This window comes from Neofelis nebulosa, chromosome 3, assembly GCF_028018385.1.
Source record: "Neofelis nebulosa isolate mNeoNeb1 chromosome 3, mNeoNeb1.pri, whole genome shotgun sequence".
In the NCBI taxonomy this organism is placed as follows: domain Eukaryota; kingdom Metazoa; phylum Chordata; class Mammalia; order Carnivora; family Felidae; genus Neofelis; species Neofelis nebulosa.
The window spans coordinates 172,020,942-172,046,480 of NC_080784.1; the positions used below are offsets into that span (position 1 = coordinate 172,020,942).

Sequence of the window (25,539 nt, forward strand, 5' to 3'; positions counted from 1 at the left end):
TCTTCTTAAATCCAGAGAGATTTTTATTACACAATTTGATTTTTTACATCAATAAAATCTTAGATATATAACAATACAGATGAAGGAACAAAAATTTAATTTGTATTGAAATAAATATTAGATATACAAAGCACATAGAGTGAAAAAGGGTCACAATAAATTAAAGTGGAGACATCGTTTTGCTCAATCACCAAAGAAAGCCCTTGACACTTCCAATTTCACACCATCAAATTTATCATTCTTGCTGATTTAAGCAGAACACAAAACAAATATGGATCCCAGGGCTTACTTTCACAGGTACCAGCATAGATAATTTACTACAGTGATCCAATTTGGAAATCAGTAGGGACCAGTAAATCGCTGCATAAAAGAAAGAGCGAATGAGGTCCTTTTTCCTTAGTGTCAGCAGGCTATGATTATTATGTTTATTAGATTTTCTTGAAAGGACTTCACATTTTCTCAAATATTCAGGAGAAATATATTTCCCCTCTGAGCCCTACATTAGCATTTATGTGCGCTGGTCTTGAATATAGGAGAATGATGAATTTTTCAATTTATTTTATAAATTTACACAGTCTGGATAGTATTGGCCTGAAGAGTAGAACTCCCCAACCTGTACAGTATCAGATATTAAAAATGGATTCAAGAGAAGTAACTAAGAAATGCTGACATACTATATATACAAATGTTTTAGTTCAATATATCCCATTATATGAAGCACCAGAACTACTGCATTTATAAATCAAGCAGTTCTTTATGACTCTTTCTAATCTTTGTGACCCTTTTACATTTGTTCCAATATAAACACATTACAAATGTTACCTGCCCAACACTTTGCCCATTTGGTCTCAACTTACAAACTTATATGTAAGCAAAAATTCCTGTCAAAAGCAATTGTTCCATTTTAAAGGTACAAAAGAAAATTTGGAATCCAACTGTCATGAACCAAGAAAAACAAAGAGTTAGTTTAAAAGGACTGAGCCTATCAAAAAGTTGGCTTTAAGAAGTCTATAAAGGAAAATGTGAACCAACTCTTGAGCCTTTTCTTCTCCTCTAACAGGAGTTAATTTTTAGATTCCAGCAGAAGTATCTTTCAATTTTCTTCTTATCACTTTTCTAAGAAACAATCTCCTTCAGATTTTAAAAATACTGTACTTTATCTCCTGTCACATCAGCTCAAACTCAATGCAGTCAGTTGTCGTATTTGCACTGCACCAGAGAAAGAGCACTCCAGAGCTGATCCCTCACACAGGAAAAACGGGGTTCCTTCTAAGAATCCACCTGAATACCACCTTAGAAGATACACATGTCCTAGAATAATTACTACCAAGAATCCTTCCAAACTTTTAGCAGCTCCTTTCTTATCCTTAATACCAGATCCAATAACAACTTTCCTCTCTGAATATTAGAAGAGGACTGCTCATTAAAACAAACCCTGGAAAGGACCTCCTGGATTTATAAACACATGCCTTTGGTATGCGATCTACTGAACTACACTGTCATTTAGCCTGTGCAGATTTCTCCTAATCCTAGAGAAATTCCAATAAGGTTTACAGAGAAACCAGTTGTCTCTGCAACTCAATTTACAAATCTAGGTACCACTGTTGATACGATAACCCAAATTCTCAATATGCTTTTATATTACTGTGAAAACTCTAAATTTTAAGAAGCTGAACTGGATATACCTTGTATACCTACAAAATGACCACGGAAAAATTTTAAGTACCATTCTTCTACACACCTGACAATGAAGGTGAACGAACAAAAAGAACAATTTTATAACTGGTGTATTTAGGTTGATTTAGGCACTCTTTGTAAAGAAAAAAACAAAACAGAGCCCATGACCTGAATAAGGCCACTCCCAATTGTGGCCTATATTATCATTTAGCCAGAAAGCAAACATTAACAGGGTACTACTTCCAGCTTTTCAACATCTCAATTATTTTTTAAATGTACTCATATTTGGAAAATATTTGTTGAGTTCTGAGTAATTACGTATTAAAAAGGGCCATGGAATTCGGGTCCTTAGTTTTACAGGCCACTTTGGGTGGCATTTAACCTTCCACCAGGGGCTGTGAAACAACTGTGGGGGCGGGGCTACTTGAAGAAAGAGTGCCACCTACTGATCATATATATACATAACTGTCAGTGGTTACTTTCTCCTTTGAGGTTTTCATTACAGAATTAAGAATCAAAATTAGTCTAAATTTGGGTAGCTTTGAGGCTAGCAGATCCTAGGGGGATTTGGGTGGGCATGAGTGGGAGAAGTGTTTCAGAATCACTATATTAATCAAAATAAATTCCTCAGGATTAAATAGGAGTCTTTAACCACAATCCCTCAAAACTAATTTCATTCACTCTGATCTCAAACTTAAAAAAAAAACTAAGTCTCCCGGTTCCACTTATCTTAACCACATATACACTCATTTTCCTTTCCAAAATGATTAATATTCATATACTAAACATACAAGCCTACTCAGAATTTTTCATCGTGATTTTTAGGAAGAGTATTCAGATAGCTTTACAATTCAGAGTATAAAATAGACCTCCTAAGTCTTTCCTAACTTCTGGTATAGCATCAGCATGCCTTGATTTTCCCTGTAAGGGAAGTTTCTAAATATCTAAATTTAATTACTTCCTTCCTTCCAGGAGCATCTACTTTGGTGAATTGTATTGCAAGAAAATTTAAATACAAACTATGATTTAAGAAATTTCTCTTTGGACTGATTACGAAACAGAGTTTAAATTCATGAGGAATTAAATATACAAAAGGAACACAGAATTCTTGTTCTAACAAAAGTAGGTTTTGTGTTAGGCTTCCACCTGTCCAAGAGGGTTCAATTCAAAAAGTGCTAGAAGGACAACAGCACCACACCACTTCCTGAAGAATTAGGTATTCTGGATGTTAATGCAACTTTTTCAAACCTGGAAGTAAAAATAGGTTCACCTATGCTACAGTTTCTCCTACTTCATTCATTCCATATACTGCTACTTTATTTCCTTAATTTTAATTTGATAGGTGTACATATTATGCTGTAATTTCAGATGCCAAATCAGTTGGTTCTACATATTCATATTGCAGAATTCCTAGCTACAAGCTCATGCAAACTAAACATCTAGTAATGCTCAAATTGTAAAATTTACTTTTTCATGAGTTTTTTATTTAAAAATCAAGCCTTCCTTTAAAGAACAGTCCAATATGAGCATATCAGAAATAGAATCCTGTTATGTGATTAAAAGGCTCACCTTTTAAAGCACAGAATATTCTAAATTATAAGTTTTACTGTTAAAATTCTTTTTGTTAAGACCAACATGAAATCATTTCCTTTAGAGAAATCTTTTTCACCAACAGTAATTTCCAAACTGAAGAGCAAAAACTCAAAGGCATACTTATTGGTCATTAAAGGTAAAAGACAATCAGAGTAAAAACAGCTCATTAAAAGAAAATTAATAAATGGAAAAAATAGTAAAATCTGATGAGTTCTATACTTTAATGGTATTGCTCCAAGGCTAATTTCTTACTTCTGATAAATGTTGTAAGATTTAGGATAAGGGGAAGCTGAGTGAAAGGTAGACAAGAACTCTCTGTACTATTTTTTTAACTCTTCTATAAATCTAAAATTATCTCCAGATTAAAAAAAAATTGTAGACAAAAAACTAGTAACTTAAAAATAAATATACCTTCAGCTGCCAAAATTTCTTGATATAATTCAAGACTTAATTTTTAAAGACATCATTAGAAATCATAATACACTGTTTACTTAACATTATAGCCACTTTATTGCTCTAGAAAATTAGTTCTTAAAACCATCAGATTATATATATATATATAATGATAATGAGGCTAGCCACACACCCACCCACCCATCCACTCAATCAACTGTATTTCATGAGGCTGCTTTTCTAACTTAGATAAATATTACAAAAATACAAAAAAAGTTGGCTACAGTTGAGCTATCAAGTAGATCTCACATTTCCAGAGATAGGAAAGCTGAATAAACTGAAAACTGTTACTGACAAGTTACTAATGAATTTATCTGAGAAATCCAATTACGTGCAGACAGAAGAAAACTGGTTACAAAAACCATTACATTACTGTGTACTAAAATTTTTGCAGTGTTTTAAACATTCCCAATCATGCAACAGTAATAAAGATCAGAATGAATTTTATAAAGAAGTTGACGGCAGCTCAACAAACAGGATTTAACATATTATACTCCCAATTTTACCTATGCGTTATGAAATTAAAATACACACTATTCCCTCCCTCCCCCCCCAAGTCCTCTCCAGCCCCATCCCCAACCAATTATCTTACCTATAAACCTCTCCATCTAACCTTTTAAATCAGATTTCATGGGTAAGTATGTAGTCTACAGGATAATCTTCATTATTATTTCATAACAGACACCAGGCACAGGCATATGTTCAATCTCCAGTTACATTCCTTTCAAAACACATCTGAACTGCTGCCACTGCCTGTTAAATTCAAGCCTAAGAAACCGAGAGAACTGGCAGTCAAGAGTCTCATCTAGGTAATTCTAGAAACTATATCGATGCTAATATTCTACATGTCCACATTTGTAAAAGTGTTTCCTATTTGAGAAAGGTGACTTTACGGATCTCTGCAAGGAAAGCTGTGGAACTACTGCTTTCCAATGTAAAACAGTTGTGACCCCAGATATTTACCCAGTTGGCTAATAAGCTTAACAGTTCAGCCTTTCTAAAAAATATTCAAAGCCACATTAAGTAATTATGGAAATAAAATTCTGGAAGGTCAGAGCATAAGATGCATGCAGAATTTCTCTCATAATGGTACATCCAAAATAAACCCTAACAAAGCAGCACAAAATCAATTAGTAACAATATGAAATTAAATACAGTGGTAAATGCTTCTTTTAAAATCATCAACCAAAATTACTGAATGGCAAAAGAATACTGTCTCAAAATATAATGAATTCATGTATGTTAATATTACCATGATGAAATCATGCCAGATATAAATTCAGGGTACCCATTAGGTTGAAAGAAATTTTAAAGCTACTTTTACAAGAGAAATAAATGTACTTCATGATAAAGGCACAGCAGCATTTAAAAAATTTTTTGATACATTTATCACACGATAGAAACTTCCTTAATCATTAACACAGAAGAGTAAAATTTTCTCGGGGAATTTTTTTCAAAGGCTTGATTTAACATGCCAGAAAAATGATTACTTTTCCATTGATATGCATTTATGTAAATTATGTAAATTGGACTGAGGTCAGTTCTACACCTGGAATTAACAACCCCTAGCAGAAGTACCAACTGCTAATAATGCTTATTTATATTATATATAACTTAGCTGGATGTTAGACTACGCAACTGTTGGTGCCAGTCTGCTTATAAAAGCAATACTCTGGAGACAAAGTCTTCTCACAAACAGTGGGCAAGCAGGTTTCATTATCACATGTTCAACAACAATCCTCAGTTCATTGAACAAGGTCCTGCAAGATAAAATAGTTTTCTTTCAGAAACCAAAGGAAAAAGAATACAAAGCAAATGCTGATGAAGGCATTTCCCACAGCCATTAAAGAATCTGAGGTAGGGGCACCTGGGTGGCTCAGGCTCAGGTCATGATCTCGTGGTGGTCCGTGAGTTCGAGCCCCGCCTCAGGCTCTGTGCTGACAGCTCGGAGCCTGGAGCCTGCTTTAGATTCTGTGTCTCCCTCTCTCTCTGACCCTCCCCCATTCATGCTCTGTCTCTGTCTCAAAAATAAATAAAACATTAAAAAAAAAAAATCTGAGGTAAAGAATTAACTACAATGTGTAGGAAATACACAAAATAAAATTCTGAAAATCAACATTTGTGTCTTGTTTGTGTGTATGGGGGAGGGGGGGTTGAGGGAGTTCATTTAACGAAAGCACCTAATAAATGGTTATCTCTGAGGGCTGGGATTAGGAGTGATTTATATCTTCTTAATAGTAGAGTCACATCATCTTCATATTACCTTAGGTAAACTCAACTAGTTCTAAAAAAAGAGAGCAAGGAAGTGAAAATTATATACCATGGGCAATCCCACCTACCATTTTCCTTAAACTACTGCCTTACACGTAATGCCTCTCAGAGCTTTCCCATCTATAAAATAGGAATATGTACTTGCTGAAGTCAGTCATGGTGTGATTATTTAAATGAGACAACACAGAAGATGTTCAATAAAGGCCATTTCCCAGTTGGATCACTCCACTCATCAAACCAGCTTATTTACCTTCAGATTGAAGTCCAACTCCTTAATATCTAATGCCCTCCTAGTCTTAATGTTTGTTTATTTTTGAGAGACACAGAGAGAGAGAGCGCACGTGCAAGCAGGGGAGGGGCAGAGAGAGAGGGAGACACAGAATCTGAAGCAGACTCCAGGTTCCGGGCTGTCAGCACAGAGCCCAATGCGGCACTTGAACCCGCAAACTATGACATCATGACCTGAGCTGAAGTTGGACGCTTACCCAACTAAGCCACTCAGGTACCCCCGCCCTCCTGGTCTTAATTGAAATTTCTGCTTTGTCTCCTCCCACTCTCTGCCATGACTCCTATATCCCAGTTATGTTGTACATTTATTTCCAAAGAGGCTGTGGACTTTAAACTGTGCTTGCTGCCTCCAAAGGACCCCTTATCACATACTGTACACATCACACATGTACTGTACACGCTAGCAGACACAAAATCATGTATGTTGGCTGAACCGTAATTTTTAAGAGATTTTGAATCATCACAAGTAATTCTTGACTATTCATTTTTGAATTTTCACTTATGTGCTGACTCATTCTACATAAAGACAATTGTGTTCTACCTTTCTGTATCTTCAGGGTTATTTTGCTGGTTAGGAAAAAGTAAAAATTGTTTTAAAATAGGATGTAACATGCTCTTACACAAAAGCAGGAAGAAAATTTGGAAAGACGCACATTTATCCAAACACCTGTCCTTCTTGTGTCTATCTTTGGGACAGACCCATTACACACAACTCTCCTAGGTTCCCGGGCCAGAAACTTGAGGGCTTCCTTATCTTGGTCTTCTTCCCTAACCCCTAACTTCCTACCTCCTAAATATCTTTCAAATGTATCCCCTTTTTATTTTACCACGGAATTAGTTCAGGCTCTTGACTAATCAGTCTCCAAATCAGTCCTTTTGTCTTCTTGGGGAGCCTGTAATACATCTTCTGGAATATTTCTAAATCAGATTGTATCATGTTCCCAAACTCTCCACAATATGAACTTCAAATGCTCTTCCTCTCTTGAAATAAAATCCAAACCCTTTCATGCTTTAGTCCCTGTCTTACCCTTCTAGGCACAGATCTTCATGACTCCCCTATACACTTCTTAATTCAAGCAACATGCCCTCTCAGGCACCCACGTACCAGACTTCAAAAGACCTGACTTCTATTACCACCTCTTCAGTGAATTCTCAACTGCCTCCCTCAGTTTTCTGAGCTTTCACAGAGCCGTCATCATCACATTGACCTACTCAGCTGTGTAATTCACTCAGCTCCAAGTCTCTACAAAGCAGGTACTTTAATCCTACATAAAGTTGTTATCACCAACACACAATCACTGTCTTCTGAATAAATGACTCAAATAAAACTAGAAGGCACCTTGAAAATACTCTAGTCAAACCTCTCAGATTACAGATGAGGCCTAAAGAGGTCATGTCTTGTTCTAGTCACAAGGCAAGTTCTTTCACTCCTGGCTCTATCTCTGGCATAATCTATACCAAGTCACAGAGCTCCTTTGGAGCAGCACTGACAACAGAAGTGTCAGCGATGATGAAATGTCCATCTGTGCTGTCCAATACAGTGACCATCAGCCACACTGGCTTTCAAGCACGTGAAACTGGTTAATATGACTCAGGGACAGAGTTATACATTTTATGGGTTTTAATTAATTTGTATTCATACAGTCAGATGTGGCTGGTGGCTGGCCAATCTACAAAGGACTGAAACCACTAACTTGAGAATGAATATCGTTAAGTGAATATGGTACAACTGGCAAATATAGTCTCAAAATCCCTAACAAAAAAAAGTGTAGCATAGAAAATATAGTTTTATAGGATGTTTATCAATGTTTATAAGCTCAAATATTTCCCATTACCTTTCTACTGTTTTGATTTGTTTTACGTGCTTATGGGAGATCTCTGAAAATGTTTACTAACACATATTTGCGTTACCTGGATCCTCTGCTATCCGTTCCTTTTTTATCCCACGGGACACTTCTAAATCTGTGTGTTAATCCAATTTAAGGCTATGTGGAGAAAATGGGAGATGAAGAGGGTATAAAGAAGCAGAGAAAAATCTGCTCATGAAAAGTGGATATTAGGGCAGGGAAGTCGAAGATAATATCTGAAATGAACACATGAACCAGAAAGAAAAAGGACAAACACTCATGGAATCAATAAAAACTGAAGGTTTACTGGTGACTAGGGACTCATTAAGAATCTATGTCTGTGGGCACCTGGGTGGCTCAGTCGGTTAAGCATCCGACTCCTGATACCTGCTTAGGTCGTGATCTTGCAGTTGTGATCTCGCACTTGTAAGATCAATCTCCACACTGGGCTCCACACTGAGCACTGAGCCTGCTTGGGATGGTCTGTCTCCCTCTCTCTATCCACCCTTCCCCAACTCATGCCCTATCTCTCTCTCTCTCAAAATAAAGAAATAAACTTAAAAAAAAAAAAAAAAAAGAATCTGTGTCTGAAGTAAGCTCTGTTTTAGGAAGTACTGTAAGACATTGTCTAACAGAGCATAAAAGCCCCTCAAAGGACTATCAGAATCACAGAAAAAGGAAAATAAACTATGTATTAAGAACATAACAATCTTCCTGAAACCATTACTACATTATATGTTACCTAGCTTGGATTTAAATAAAATTAAAAAATTAATAAAATATATATAACAGAATCTAAGCTCTTTTAAAACATTACTTCATTTCACCCCCAGGAGCTGTTCTTCTCTACCAATGAAGAAATTAAAATTTAAACAACTTGCCTAAAGTTACACACCTGGAGAATGATGGAGACCAGCATTCAATTTCAGTTCTTCTTACTTCGCTTGTGAAAATACAATAGGGATTGTGCTAATACACTGATTGTATTTCTGATGAATTCTACTACACAATGATTTTATTTTTTAATGTTGTTTTTGAGAGAGAGGAGAGAAAGAGAGAGAGAGCCGGAGTGTGAGTGGGGAGGGACAGAGAAGGAGACACAGAATCAGAAGCAGGCTCCACGCTCTGAGCTGTCAGCACAGAGCCCGACGTGGGGCTCAAACCCACGAACTGTGAGATCACGCCCTGAGCCAAAGTTGGAGGCTTAACCGACTGAGCCACCCAAGCACCCCACACAATAAATTTACTTTAAATTTAAAAACAAAAACTATGTTAACATTAGTCTCTAACAGATCTAACAAACTACTGAAGACAGCTATTCATTTCAGATTTACTCTAATTTCTGAGATCGTCATGCATAACTTACTGTATCATTTAAGTCTCCATTCCTGAACATTACAGTGATTCATTAAAATATTTCCCTGCTTCCTCAATTTTTCCACTCTGAACTATTTTGCACAAAGCTATCAGAAGAATACGATCATGCCCAAACCATCATTCCCATACATCTAAAAGATAAATTCCAAACTTGTTATCCTGAAATCCAAGAAGTTTTATGATATAGCTCCAATATACCTTTTTTTTTTTTTTTTTTTTTAATGTTTGTTTATTTTTGAGAGAGACAGAGACAGAATGTGAGTGGGTTAGGGGCAGAGAGAGAGGGAGACACAGAATCCGAGGCAGGCTCCAGGCTCTGAGCTGTCAGCACAGAGCCCGATGCGGGGCTCAAACCCATGAGCTGCAAATCATGACCTGAGCCGAAGTCGGACGCTCACCCAACTGAGCCACCTGGGCACCCCTCCCTTTTTTTTTTTTTTTATACCTTTTTAATCTTAGCTGCAACCACTCACCATTCAGAATCTCCATTATAGTCCAACAGTTCTATTCAACGCCCCTTAAACATGGCTTGTTCTTTCTTGTCTCTGAACTTGTGCTCTTACTCTCTTCCTACCTAAAATGCGTTTACCTATTATGACTATTCAAAGGTTTTAATTCTTCTTTAACACATTAAAATCTCTGTTTTGTGAAACTTTGATGGGCTGTTTTATCTTCTGGCTCATTGATTTCTCCTTACCTTGGACTATACTATTGATATGACAAAGCAAGCGTAACAATTCATCATAATGGTTTGTGAACACTGTATCCTGAACTATCGTTTCCTTATTATCTGATGCATCGTTTTGCTTCTTCAATTAGGAAAGTTCCTTGAGACTGGGACTCATGTCTTAAACATCTTCAAATTCCTTAAACTTGAATACTATTTTAGTGGAGGTCAAGGTAAATCCGGTCTACTTACCAACCCTACTAAGGCCTGGACCTTAAATTTACCAAAATAACACTTGCTTCTAAACGTAAAAGCTAAATAACTCTTAAAAGTTATACATACTATATTTCACAGTACTCTCAACAAATAAAACATTTAAACTAATCACCAGCTTACCGACAATATGGATTTCTTCGAGAGGAATACCGAAGAGTAAGAAATCTATAGTAGATAAAAGGCTGGAGCAAACTCCCTTGACCACTGAAATAAACAAATACAAGGGTAAGAAATATACATTATCAGTTCATATATATACTTTCAAAACTTAAAGGCAATTTAATTGAGGAATGTGTCTTCATTCATTAAATGGTCAAGATAATATCTATCATGTCTAAATCAAAGTTATTCTTAAAAAGGAAATAAAAGAATGGCGCCTGGCTAGCTCAGTCAGTAGAGGATACAACTCTTGATCTTGAAGGTGTGAGTTCAAGCCCAGGTTGGGCACAGAGCTTACTTTAAAAAAAAAAAAAAAAAAAAAAAAGGAAATACAAGAATGTAAATGATTGGTAAAAAGTAAAATGTTATTGTTTAAATTTTTACAAACATGTATTTATGTATTACTCTTAAAAAATTTAAAAGCTATTAAATCAGAAAATGCATGCTTCCATAATTACCACTAATAATTGATCATCAAAGTGTGAAACTTTATAACATAGTAAATGAAAAGTGGTTCATTTTATACAAACAAAACAAAAAAACCTGTAATTACACAGGTCTCTAGTAAATTTACATAGCCTATTCTAACTATTTTTCTTGGTTAAAAAGCACAATTACAATACCCAAGAGCCATATACTTATTTATGAAATTCTAAATCAAGAATTTTTTTCCCAGGAAAAACTATCTGAATTAAGACATTCACTGCAAATAACTACAAATTAAATGTATCAACAACCTAATGTGGGTAGTTAGGTAGCAAAGCTAAGTATATCATCTTTACTTGATGGAGTTAGGATGCAACTACCTAAAATCTTGATTACGAGAACAATACAGCAACTTTGAAGACTGCAGAGTATAAAACTATACGTATTATTACAATGGTATTTTAAAACTTTTTTTGAGGAACTACATTAAAGATGCTAAATGTGGCTTTTTAAAGTTAATTTTTGTCTTTTCTTCTAAATTGTGACATTACTTTCATAGTACAAATTTACGTGATTACAAACTAAGCACTAAACTAAATGTGTTACGTCCATTTTCCCCAATAAATCCCATGACAAATCTTTAACTCTTCAAATTGAAATAAACACATACTATAAAAAATACAGAAAATTCAATGAAAAACAAATGTTCCATCATCCAAGTTAGCTTCTTCCTCAGAGTTACAGCTCAGTCTCTAAAACATTCTTCCAGAAATTTCCATGCACAGGTGTGTATAATGCCAACACTAATACAGTGCTCAGTTTACAATTCACTGAATCCACTTTACTCTAATATGGAAGTGACATTATCATTCCCATTTTAAAGATGAAGAAAGTGAAGCAGAAAAAAACATACATATGCCCTTAAATACACACACCCCAAAATATAAAAAGGGGGACACCCTACACAATTCTTAACAAACTTTTAACTTATTATATCTTGGAGACCATCCCCTTTCATAACACATAAATTTACCTCATTCTTTTTACAGATTCAAGCAGTTCATCTTATGCATTACTACAATGTAACAAACTCTCTACTAACAAATAAATAAAGCTACAAGGACCTTCCTTTTATCTTTCTTTACACGCATATTTGTGTACATGAGGTAAACTCACAGACTTTTTACATTCATTTTTAAATACAAAGCTTGAAGCAATACTGTGAAAAAAGCAACTTAATGAAGCCTTCTAATATTTAGATTGTGCTTCTATCATGAAAGGGTCATCTAAGGAATAATTTTAAATTATTTTTAATTTTATAGTTTGTGTTAAATGCAAGTGACATACTTAGAGCATCACTAGCTTTCCCTACTAGTGACTGAATAAAACCGTATAACCTACTTTAATTTTTTAGAAAAACAAAGTGATTCCTCTAATATTTCTGGTAAATTCTCATCTCTTTTACAACAATCTTAAAAATTAAAATCATTTTGTTTTAAAATTTAAGTGTTGTTAAAAATTTAAGTTTATTTAAAAAAAATTTTTTTTAAATGTTTATTTACTTTTGAGAAAGAGAGAGAGACAGTGCAAATGGAGGAGGGGCAGAGAGAGAAGGAGATGCAGAATCCTAAGCAGGTTCCAGGCTCTGAGCTCTCAGCACAGAGCCCGACGCGGGGCTCGAACCCATGGACCACGAGATCATGACCTGAACTGAAGTCAGATGCTTAACTGACTGAGCCACCCAGGCGCCCCAACTTTATTTATTTATTTTGAGAGACAGAAAGGGCATGCACATGTGCAAGCACGAGGCAGGGCAGACAGAGAGAAGAGAGAGAATCCCAAGCATGCTCTGTGCTGACACTGGGCTTGATCTCACAAACCATGAGATCATGATGACCTGAGCCGAAATCAAGAGTCAGAAACTTAACTGACTGAGCCACCCAGGCACCCCTAAAATTTAAGTTTTTTATATGTGCAAAATCAATTCTCAAAGGCTAAGTTAATTATTATATCAATTAAGAGTCCAAATCCCCAACACTGAATAAGAAGTCTTCCCCTGTGCTATTCCAGACTTTACTTAGATTATATTATCTAGCTTGTGACCCTATAACCTGAGCAACATGTGGGATCCTGGAGTTTCCAGAGAAAAACATTACTTAAAAGAACAGATGTATTTATGAAGAAACCTGTAAAACTTTGTTTCTAGCTTACAGATTGCTAAAAAAAACAGACATGCAAAAATCTCACCAGTTAGTTAAAGGCAATGAACACTAAAATGAAGTATCTCATAAACAAAAGTAAGTTTTTTCAAATTAGTAAGATTATGGAAAACATAATACAGACATCTTAGATGACAATCTGGCATGGTCTAATAAATATAAAATGTACTTAGTGCAGCCTCAACAAAATCATTTCTGGTTTAGAGAAAACACTGGCACAAAAGTATAAGTAGAACAGTAAAAAAGAGGGGCGCCTGGCTGTCTCAGTTGTAGGAGCATGTGACTCTTGATCTCAGCATCATCAATTTGAGCCCCATGTTGGGGGTAGAGATTACTTAAATAAATAAAAATTAAAAAAAAAAAAAGTAAGTTTACTGCATCAATATCTGGAAAAGCAAGTATTTGGAAACAAATGTTTCCCCATTAATAGGGGAAACAGGTAATAAAATGCAGTTTATTAATATGGCCAAACACTACAAAGCCATTAAATGGAACAAACCAGAACTGTATCCATCAACATAAATAGGTCACAAAAAAAGCAAGATGCAGACAAATGAGGCATTATGGCACTTCTGGTGTAAAGTAAAAACTAAACCCCACACCCATAATATGCATTTTCTATGTATCTGTAGAAACATTTAAAAGTACTACATGCATATACACATACCAGAAGGAGAGTACAGAACTGCAACAAGGATTCATAGTCAAATGATATTTTAGCATTTATCTATAATGTCCTGCTACTAGAGAAACTAAAAATTGAAAAAGCAACAATCCAGGCAGAAATGTAGTTTCATTTTTTCCCTAATTCAAATTATTTTTTTTCCCAATTTGGCTTTGAAACTAGTCACTTTTTTCCACAACAAAGAAAAACACATAACAGAGACAGAGAAAAACTTTTGACTTGGTAACCAAAGTTTATGTCATCCAAACTTATCCTCCCATTCATTCATTCATTCATTCATTATTTATTATTGTGATTAGCCAGTGCTCATCACAAGTGCACTCCTCAATTCCCATCTACTTTACCCATTCCCCCACCCATCTCCCCAGAAATGTAGTTTTAAAACTTAAATGCAAGAATCTTGATAGGAAGGGTCAATATCAGTCTGATCTTCTAATTTTTAACAGGACAACTTTCTTTATTCATGCATTACTTGTATAATTAAAATACAAACAAAACACGGAAGTGACATTAGGCTACTATTACTACCAGACTAATTTTTCTGCAATCTTTCTAGAAGAAAAATCATCTAAATAACGGCAGAATGCACTAATCTAGGCTTCCCAAGACTCTTTCAAAGACAGTGGTTCTTAAATTCATTTTCAAAGTGTTAAGTGGTAAATCACAAGGAACGATAAGACAAGTTCCTAAGTTTACCATAATGTCTCAGATTCTCTATAATAAGAAAAATGGTTGCTAATATTAATCTTGAACAGATTTAAGCAGGATAAAATTTGAGTTATTATATTTATTATAATCACTTAGTCATCTGCCTCCCAAAACCAATGTATTTTTATTCTTACCTAAAAAGCATAAAAACTGTAGCAGGCATCAAGAATATTTCATTACAAGCAATGAATTTCAGAATATTCTGTTGATTAGCGCTTAGTTTATCCAAGATAGATCTCAGCAAAGGTAAACTATTTGAACCCTTTGCCTAAAACATAAGAAAACAAACATTAGAAACAATGAAGCATTTTTTTATGTAAAAAAAATTTTTTTAATGTTTATTTTATTTTATTTTTGGGACAGAGAGAGACAAAGCATGAACGGGGGAGGGGCAGAGAGAGAGGGAGACACAGAATCGGAAACAGGCTCCAGGCTCCGAGCCATCAGCCCAGAGCCTGACGCGGGGCTCGAACTCACGGACCGCGAGATCGTGACCTGGCTGAAGTCGGACGCTTAACCGACTGCGCCACCCAGGCACCCCTTTAATGTTTATTTTTGAGAGAGAGAGACACACACACAGAGCGTGAGCAGGGGAAGGGCAGAGAAAGAGAGGATACCCAGAATCTGAAGCAGGCTCACAGCTTCTGAGCTGTCAGAACAGAACCCGATGCGAGACTCAAACCAACAAACCGCCAGATCATAACCTGAGCCGAAGTCGGATGCTCACCCGGCCTAGTCACCCATGCACCCCTCACAGCATTTTTGATTATTCAGTTATTTTCTTTCTTCAGATAAACAGTATAGCCAACAGGCAAAACAACTAAAAGAAAATTATTTTGGAAATGGTAATATGAAAGTTTGCAAAATAAGGTAAAAGTTAGTGTATTTTCCTACATTGCTGTATTTTGTGTATTTGAAAAATTACAAAGACAACTTTAGTAGTAAGTCATTTTCATGCCTTATTTTTTGTAAAAAAGACTAGATTATTGCACACACACAAAAATGGTGGTTATTTCTATCTAACCAGTCTAACAAAATCTGACTACTTAGTAATATAGTTAAGGTATTTGTGACTCCTTAGCTAAATAAAGGTAGAAATTACAGAGCCCAATTACCACTATGACCAAAGAACTACAGGAATAAAGAAGACAGCTAGGATGCCTGGAGTGGCTCAGTCAGTTAAGTGTCCGACTTCGGCTCAGGTCATGATCTCACAATTCATCAAGCCCCACATCGGGCTCTGTGCTGACAGCTCAGAGCCTGGAGCCTCGTTCAGATCCCGTGTCTCCCTCTTTTTCTGCCCCTCACACTGTCTCTCTCTCTCAAAAATAACAAATAAAAAACATTAAAAAAATTTTTTTAAAAGAAAAAAAAGAAAACTGTCAACACAGGGCAAACATTTGTATATTTTAATTCAAATGTCAGTGCATATGCAGTCAATCTGCCTGGCACACTTAACTTGGGCTTAATGTTCCAATCCAAGAATAAGAAAATATTTTAGGAATATTTTAGCTCTGAATATTAACATAAAAGAAATTCAATACACTCTACTTACCTGGTATGTTAAAATTAAACAATGATAGAGGAGGAGATCTCTGACAACTTACCAAACCTAAAAGATAGATTTTTTTTTTTTTTTTTTTTTTAAACAAAAAGGTCTATTTCAAACTTCAGGAATTCCTCTGGAAACTAGGGGGTAATCTGCAATACAATCCTTTATCTACAAAATGCATTTTGTGAAACTTAAATACAAAATTTCACACTTAAAACTTTCAAATCACTAATAATTTACAAGTTTGTAGGGAATGGAGGAAACTTTTATGACAAATGCCAAAATGTCTTAGAATTCAAATTCATGCCAACCAACAGTCTGCAATCCAGAAGTCAAAAAAACACCACAGCTGTACTTACATCAAGGACCTTTTTCGTATATGTGGCAGCATGAAGCAAGGAGAATAGCAACACAGGAAAAATACTCACTGAAGAAAACAATTAAGGAAAAAATTTAATGTTTATTAAGTACTTTGGTATTATGCCCAATATAGATCTGAAATGGCATCTGCAAAAATGACTTCAGCGGTGGCTTTTGTTTTACTGATACACTTTGCAACCAAATGAAGCTTTTAATCTGTAAACAATTTCAGTTTCTAAAGCTCAGTTTTTTTATGAAAAAACTTAAAGTGATAAAAGTTTCCTTTTCTATTAGATAACAAAATATTGTAAACAATTAAATTGAAATCTAGGCCACCTCAAAGCCTTAAATATGACAGCTTTTAACTCCACAAAGGCCATTCTGGACAAAAGAATTTGCCTTCAAATTCGAAGACAGTCTTTGTACTGCTTTCCTCATCACAACTGCTTAGGAAAGAGTGTGGGGAACAGTTTAAAATGTACTTCCACAGGGGTGCCTGGCTGGCTCAGTCTGTACAACATGCAACTTGATCTCAGGGCGCTAAGTTTGAACCTCACGTTGGGGGTAGAATTTACGTAAAATAAAAATGAAAAATAAAACTTTAAAAAAGGACTTACCAATTTTCCTCAACTAAAGATCCTGCATTATCTCTTTCCTATAAGATCCCCATTATCTCTTTCCTACAAGATCCCTATTATTTCAAGATACCGTACCTATGAAGCTTGTACAGCCATGTGTTCTCAACCTGTACTGAATAAAGTGTATTTGGGGTTGTGTACAGTTAGTTCAAAGTCTCATCAGTTTAATTACAAACATATTTGAATTCAATTGTTTGGCTTTATGTCATGGATAAATATACAACTTTCATTCAGCTTTTTGAAAAATGAAAATTGCTCAAAAGATCCTATTTATTACCCCAATTTCTGCCAGGTCAAGAAAAACGAGAGCAAAAACACTGTCAAGTATTTTCCTAAAATGACAGAGACTGTTCATCCATCATGAAGGGCAAAAACACTCAGCCTAAAAGTATCTGCAGTTTCTGGGATGCCTGACTGGCTTAGTCAGTACAGCATGTGACTTGATCTTAGGGTCATGAGTTCAAGTCCCACGTTGGGGTTAGTTTACTTTAAAAAAAAAAAAAAAAAAAATCAAAAAATTTTTTAAATTACCCTTATTTAAAAAAATTATTTGCAGTTTCTAGGAAATGAACCATTATATTTTTCTACATTAACTGAAAGCTTGGTGTGATGGGAAATTGTGATTACTGTAACACAAAGAGTACCAAATTCATTCATTATAACTGTAACTCATTAGATCCAAAGGTCCCTAATTTCCAACTGGCAAAGATGACAGTGATATACCCAAGGTTTACAAAAATCCTACCTCTCATCTAGTAGTTCTCCAAATTAACATCCTAACCAATTCCTCCCCAACACACACAAGAATTAAGTAAAATGCCAATTTCCTCAGTAGAGATCATGTATATATAGCTTTATACTTTTTAAAAAATTTTTTTTTTAACATTTATTTATTTTTGAAAGACAGAGAGAGACAGAGCATGAATGGGGGAGGGGCAAAGAGGGAGACACAGAATCGGAAGCAGGCTCCAGGCTCTGAGCCATCAGCCCAGAGCCCGACGGGGGGCTCAAACTCACGGACCGCGAGATCGTGACCTGAGCTAAAGTCGGAGGCTTAACCGACTGAGCCACCCAGGCACCCCAATATAGCTTTATACTTTTTAATCAATCATAGATCATTTTGGAACTGATGAAAGCTACAACTCTCTTCTCTAAGGCCATTGCAAAATCTTGTTGCTTCTTAGTTAAATTTAAACTCTGACACATATCCTAACTTAAAGCCTGATTCTGCAGAAGCAATGCAAGTAATAAAAACAGAACCCTGAAGAGAGTCAAGACATGTGGGTTTTAATCATGGCTCTGACACTAACTTCATTTCCTAGGTCAAGTGTCATCAAAGCTACAGATTTTATTTTTTATTTTAAGAGAGAAACAGGCAGTGCATGTGAACGGGGCAGGGGGAGAGAGAGAATCTTAAGCAGACTCCACGCCCAGTGCAGAGCCCAACACGGGCTCCGTCCCACGACCCTGGGATCATGACTTGAGCCAAAATCAAGAGTCAGATGCTCAACCGAGCCACCCAGGTGCCTCAAAGCTACAGATTTCTAACAAGTTTTTACTTCTAACATTCTATAATTCACAAATCCTTAGAAGAGATTCATAATCTTAGCTTTCAATGTAACTTTTAAACTATTCAGAAAATAAAAAGGGTGAAAAGTCTACAAGTTAAACCCTAAGTACCTATCATGGCTAGACATCAAGGACAACATCACCCATGTAAATGCAAAGATCAGAACACAACTTTGTAATATGACTTTGGGCTCATCTTTATTTACTAACATAATACCCAACTACTTTTAAGAATCAGATTAGTACTGGGGTGCCTGGGTGGCTCAGTCGGTTAAACGTCTGACTTCAGCTCAGGCCATGATCTCGGGGTTCAGGAGCTATCTGTGCTGACAGCTCAGAGCCTGGAGCCTGCTTCGGATTCTTTGTCTCCCTCTTTCTCTGCCCCTCCCCTACTCACCTCTGTCTCTCAAAAATAAATAAACATTGAAAAAAAATTTTTTTTTAAATTCAGATTAGTATTGGGGCACCTGGATGGCTCAGTAAGTTAAGCATCTGACTCGATTTCAGCTTAGTTCATGATCTCACAGTTCATGTGTCCAAGTCCTGCACTGGACTCCGTGGTAACAGCATGGAGTATACTTAGGATTCTCTCTCTCTCCCCCTCTCTCTCTCTCTCTCTCTCTCCCTCTCCTCTCTCCCTCTCTCTCTCTCTCTCTCCCCCTCTCTGCCCTTCCCCCAACTCTTTCACCTCACAATGAACATTAGTAGATCAAAGGTCTTATGGTAAAGAAACCTACTGAAGGCCGTTTGATCCAGTGCTTCTCAAACATACTAAAGTCCTCCTCCCCAACCCTCCCCCATGTTTTTAGAAAACCACTTGTCACCCAACACACTTTTGAAATGTATAAACATACAATTCCAAATGAGTTCTGTAATCCTCATTAGCTCCAAAGATTATCCATGTGTCCTTATTTTCTCCTCTATCCACAGTAAATACTAGTATTTTTATTATATTTATTAATTATCCAATTCTCTCTTAAATAAGTTATTTCTTAATGAATTTCCATTTGTTTCTAGCTCACATGGAATTGAAAGAGCCGAGGATTCTTTTTTACGGCAAGATATATGGGCACTTTCCCAAAGAAGATTGAATCAAATAAAAAAACCTTAAATATTAAAATAAGTCCTCCACAGTCCTATGCTTTTAATCTGAACTTCACAATATCCATTGTCAACAGAGAGGCTTACAAGAGGCAGGAACAAAGACACAAAATTTAAAATCCCCACACCAGCTCTTCAAATTTAGACTTTACATTTTAGAGTCAGATATTCTTACACTAAATGTATCTTCATTCAAATTAAGTGCCAACAAACCAACCAACCCAGGCTTCATGGAACCCCTTACTGCCGAACCTTCCCTACTGCAAAAAATAATCAGAATCGTCTATATGCTTCATACGCGATTTCCTCATCAAAAAAGCACAAAAAGGATACTTGTAACCGGGTAGGAATTGACAAAGATGAGTGAGTACAGCAGGTAGTGGCAGCTGTCTTCCAATAAAGCCTGGGCCAGGAATGCTCTGCTTAACTGGAAATGCGGTAATCTCTGGTGCAGTCTCAGGGCACTAGTAAGAGCATTTGCCAGTAAAGCACGCTGGTAAAAGCTTGCAGCTTCGTGCAACCTGCAAATTACCAGAGGAGAGGTTATCATGAGACTTAACAACTACCATGTCTCTTCCTCCTTTGTGGATTGCATCATCATTGCACAACACCTAAATCTCTTCCATGTCAATAGAAAAAAATTACTTGAACCTACTATACCTTCTCAGAAGCATCACTTCATATACATACCCAACTGAATTTTATACAGCAGGCGTTCCTCCTATTAAGTGTCAAATAGGCAAAAAATATGAACTCCTCTCATCCCCACACATCCATTTTCTTTCTGATTTTCAACTTGATGTCAACTTTCACAAAGCACACGATATAAAATATTCCTTCAGTTGGTACTACTACTGGGTTATCAGTGCCTAAAGGAGACCTGCATTTTATTTGTCCTTGAAACTCTTGCAGTTTAACAAGTCTTCCACATAAAAGGTAGTCCATAAAAACCGACTGAACTGAGTATCAAAGGCAGAAATCTGTGTAGTACATACCCAAGAAGTGGCAGAACAAACAAGGCAGAGCAGTAAACTGTGAACAATCGAGAAAGCCACATGGCCGTGTCCAGTTTATTGGTCATCATGAATTGCTAAATTTAAAAAGAAAAATATTGTAGTGAACTAAACCTGCAAATTATCTAAGAATGAAGATTACACAGTTTTACTCCTATTCAAAATGTCTTAACAGCCCTGTAGCAGTTATTTAAAATCAAAATGAAAACTCTTAAGGCAGCTATTTCACATATATGCTCAGTAACACATCCAAACACCTTATGGCTTTGATGCAGAAAGCACCAAAGTACTTAAATAGAAAAAAAAATAACTGATATTTTTAAAAAATACAGACTAGTTAAGAAACCTTTGAACTGAAATTTAACTACAATTGTCTGTATTCCTTCAACACTTGTAATACTGGCTTCATCTTTTAAAAGAATGCTAAATAAGAACTAATTGCTCTCAAGAGAACCATAGTATCTGTTCTTAGAAAAATCTCAAATTCAAATAGGTAGGTTTAAGATTTGAGTAAAAAGGCATTACATAAAGCCACTTTGAATTAAATGAACCTTGCAAAAGGAGAAATGTAAAACCATGGTAATAGTCACTCACTACTGAACTTACTGGCCTGTGGATAATTTGCTTATCTATAAAGAAGGGCCTGAGACACTCCGTCCAAAATGTGGCTGTCAAATGTTAAATAGCACCTGCCTCTCCAATTTTATGACTTTCTTCATCCCCTGGAAACCGCCCCATACATCTTACCCTAGTTTCAATGGCCCTAGATTAAACTCCCATATACCACTTTATTCCCATTTTTTCTCCATCTTTCTTTGCCCTTGCTGCATTTGCCAAAGATGTATCCATTATCACTAATGGGATAACTTAAAATCTGATTTCTCATTAAAAATGTGTCTTGTATTCAAATTCTTAAGTGGCTTTTACATTTTTTGATAGAATCTATGTTAATTTTTACATCAAGGTTCGACACAAACATACACAGATATACAAGTAAACAGAAGCTTCACAAAACATCATCCTTCCTATGTGTGACGGCTTTTGGTATTTTGTATTCTATTTAATGTTTAAGAAATACTTAGTGTTTCCACTATGCTGATTTCACAATTCATTTACGAATCTTAATGTGGAGTCTAAAAACACTACTCTAAGCAATCTAACTTAATTATCTTTTGAAATACTATATAAAAAGCTTTTGAAAAAAATGCAAGTACGTTTTAAAATCCAAAGATGTTTTACTGCATGTCTTTATAACAATATGCAGGTAATTTCAGAAAAATCCCTGTTTTGGGGCACCTGGCTGGCTCAGTCGGTAGTGTCTGACTCTTGATCTCAGGGTCATGAGTTCCAGCCCCACGTTGAGTGTGGAGCCTACGAAAGAAAGAGGGAAGACAGAAAAAGAGGGAGAGATGGAAAGAAATAAAGAAGAAAAGAAAGATGTCTGTTTTATTCTAACCAAACCTACTACATTGTGACTCCTCTAAATTTAAATGATCACAAGTAGCCAAGTGGAAGAACGAATCTAGCTTACTGGACTCAGTTTCTCCACAAATATTCAGACTGAAACTTAATTTTACAACGTGTTCTTTAAAATCTAGGGGCATGGGGCACCTGGGTGGCTCAGTCGGTTAAGCGGCCGACTTCGGCTCAGGTCATGATCTCGTGGTCCGTGAGTTCAAGCCCCGCGTCGGGCTCTGTGCTGACAGCTCAGAGCCTGGAGCCTGTTTCAGATTCTGTGTCTCCCTCTCTCTGACCCTCCCCCGTTCATGCTTTGTCTCTCTCTGTCTCAAAAATTTAAAAAAAAAAAAAAAAAACAAACCCTTAAAAAAATAATAAAATAAAATCTAGGGGCGCCTGGGTGGCTCAGTCGGTTGGGTGTCCAACTTCGGCTCAGGTCATGACCTCACAGTTCATGAGTTCAAGCCCCGCATCGGGCTCTGTGCTGACAGCTCAGAGCCTGGAGCCTACCTCGGATTCTACAGCCTACCTCTGTCCTTGTCTCTCTCAAAAATAAACAAACATTAACAAAAAAAATTTTTTAATAAAAAAATAAAATCTATTTGTTTAGGGGCACCTGGCTCAGTCAATGGGGCATGCGACTCTTGATCTCCAGGTTGTGGATTCAAGCCCCTTGTTGAGTATAGAGATTGCTTAAAAATAAAATCTTTAGGGGAGCCTGGGTGGCTCAGTCGGTTGAGCGTCCGACTTCGGCTCAGGTCATGATCTCACGGTCCGTGAGTTCGGGCCCCGCGTCGGGCTCTGTGCTGACAGCTTGGGAGCCTGGGGCCTGCTTCCGATTCTGTGTCTCCCTCTCTCTCTGACCCTCCCCTGTTCATGCTCTGTCTCTCTCTGTCTCTAAAATAAATAAACATTAAAAGAAAAAAAATTAAAAAAAAATAAATAAAATCTTTAAAAAAAAAAAAAAACTGTTTAGGGTGTTTATTCTGTTATAAATCACTGGTCTCTGTGTTTCATTTTGAATACTTTATATATCTCTATTTTAGTACACAATAAAAAAGGTTTAAAAAAGTATTGGTTTATACTTTAAGAGGCAACAATCTAACCATGTTATAGTCAACAAATCTACTTAGGTGGAAAAACTATTCACACAGTCTCAAGCTATCATGCCACAGAATAGTTTTCAACTACAAAAGAAAAAAAAGTATTTTTACAGTGGAGAATCTGGTGGATACCACTTGAACCAAATAATCAAACTTAGTATCTGCAATGACGGAATAAATCAACATAAAATGCTTCTTGATATATATAGTGCACTGAAAAAGGCAGACTATCAGTTATGTAACAACAATCGTGCCAGAATGTTCAACTTGAATCTAGTGACCAGGGGGAAAAAAAACCAGACAACTTCAATTTGAGAAGCATTCTGCAGAACAAGTCTGGACTCTTGAAAGTCAAAAATGGCAAGAGGAAGAAGGCAAGGGAACTATTCTGGACTAAAAGAGACTAAAGGCCAGTAAAAGCAATGCATGCTTTTAGATTGAATCCTGGATGAGGAGGAAGACACTTTAACACACAACTGAGGAAATCTGAATATGGATTTTAAATAAGGTAACAACATGTATCAGTGTTAAATTTCTCAAATTTAACTGCAAATATTCCCACAACAGCTGCATCGTGGTCATGTAAAAGAATACTTAAGTATGTATGAATTGGCCATCATTGTGTATGCAACTAATTCTTAAACGGCTCAGCAAAATCAAGAAAAAAGAAAATTTGTGTATATATAAGTGGAAATGTTGCAAAATGTTTAAAAAGGAAAAAGAGACAAGCTCAATTCGCACATTCATAGTGTTTAAAATTAGAGAGCAATACAAATAACTATTAAGCAGATCTGCATGCTAAGAATAAAACATTTACAGAAGCCTAAGATCTCTCTTCGTTAAAAAAAAAAAAAAAAGGTACGGATAAAATGACGAAAAGAAAAAAAAAAAGACCCCTCCCCCCTCACTGCGTAATTTCCATATAATGGCATAAAACGGGCAGAGAGACGTTCTCTCCCAGCACGCCTGTGCAGAATGAGGCCTGTATCACGGCACCACCTCAGGTGGCATCTTCAACCTTGGAACCTAGGACAATTAGAGACCGAGAGGGGGGAAGAGGCAAGGCGGCCCAATTTCCTTCGCATACAGGTGAGGGTCACCTGCTCCAGGCCAGCCCACTGTCGCTACCAACAGAAAACCTGTAGCTTCCTCCACATCTTCGCTCAAGATCTCGTTCTCTCTACGCTACCCCCACCTCACTTACTAAGCCCAGGCCCTTTAAGCGATGAACTGAAACGCCTCGGAACTGAGCAACACTTCCTGCTCCGTTCTAACTCCTATAAACCAACCCAGAAGACCCTGCTCGCTCACTTACCACTGCGCCCGCCCCTTGGGGGCCGTTCGGGGCCGTTTCTGCCATGGGGAGATTCGCACACGCGCCTCGGACGCTGCAATCGGTAAGGGAAGAAAAGGGATGTAAGCACGGGGCCACGACTCCGATAACCGGTTTCCCTGCACCGTGCAACGAGCCCGCCGCGCCCTAAGGGAACTCCGAACCTCAACAGAAGAAAAGTTTCGCCCGCTCCGGTGTAGCGAACTGCCTTGGGAGCACCCGAAGGGGCCGGAAAATACCTGTACGACACTGCCAAGAGCAAAGCCGGGCTTCTAGAAAAACCGGAGAGAAGGCGGAGCTTCGGAGCAAGACCCAACGGCGCCGATCTAACAGCCCCGGCTCCAGGTTCTTGCCGAACCTGGAAGTGCTCCTTTTACTTCCGCGGGGAAGAGGCGGTGACAAAGAGGTGAAACCGATAGCGGTGTCTTGAGGCATGACGGGAAATGTAGTTTTTCTTATTTCAGTTTCGCCTGTCCTGTACTCTAGCTGTGGAAGCTAACAAGGGAGGGTGGCGAAGCAACTTTTCCCGCTTCTCCAGCTCCCAGACGGTCCTCTCTGTCCCTGTCCGAACCCCAAAATCTCTCTGCTCTTTTATGCAGAAGCCGTAGAAATGTCTTCTTTGCTGTTTTCCTCCGCAGGCTCGCTAAGCCCTGTGGTCCTAATTATAAAAATTTTCAACAAGTACTTAACGAGGCCTGCTATGTGACAGGCCCCAATGCTTGGCATGGAGGGTAAAAAAATGAATATGACACAGATTGTGGGAAAG

The 25,539-nt window shown here is 37.0% G+C and overlaps 1 protein-coding gene and 2 long non-coding RNA genes across 8 annotated transcripts in view; 2 read left to right on the forward strand and 1 right to left on the reverse strand.

Annotated features, from left to right (window-relative positions):
• Window positions 1–25,144, reverse strand: TMEM33 (transmembrane protein 33). Of its 4 annotated transcripts, XM_058722738.1 has the most exons (9): window positions 25,013–25,144; window positions 24,756–24,828; window positions 20,862–20,956; window positions 20,200–20,387; window positions 16,558–16,625; window positions 14,781–14,914; window positions 10,570–10,653; window positions 5,363–5,483; window positions 1–4,491 (listed from the first exon to the last, which is right to left on the reverse strand). In XM_058722738.1, the coding sequence occupies exons 2-9, from the start codon at window positions 24,798–24,800 to the stop codon at window positions 4,486–4,488; spliced, it is 741 nt and encodes a 246-aa protein (XP_058578721.1). In that variant the 5' UTR covers window positions 24,801–24,828; window positions 25,013–25,144; the 3' UTR covers window positions 1–4,485. The 4 variants fall into 4 exon arrangements, with proteins under 4 accessions (XP_058578721.1, XP_058578719.1, XP_058578720.1 ...); XM_058722736.1 differs by having other exon boundaries at window positions 1–5,483; XM_058722737.1 differs by having other exon boundaries at window positions 1–5,483; window positions 24,938–25,070.
• Window positions 6,435–9,104, forward strand: LOC131507661 (uncharacterized). The gene is made up of 3 exons (XR_009259617.1): window positions 6,435–6,496; window positions 7,318–7,536; window positions 8,963–9,104. It is a non-coding gene; the product is annotated as an uncharacterized LOC131507661 (long non-coding RNA).
• Window positions 25,065–25,539, forward strand: part of LOC131507660 (uncharacterized) — a 23,906-nt gene continuing 23,431 nt past the window's right edge. For all 3 annotated transcript variants that reach the window (XR_009259615.1, XR_009259616.1, XR_009259614.1), the window contains exon 1: window positions 25,065–25,179. This is a non-coding gene — a long non-coding RNA (uncharacterized LOC131507660). The remainder of the gene's footprint in view (window positions 25,180–25,539) is intronic.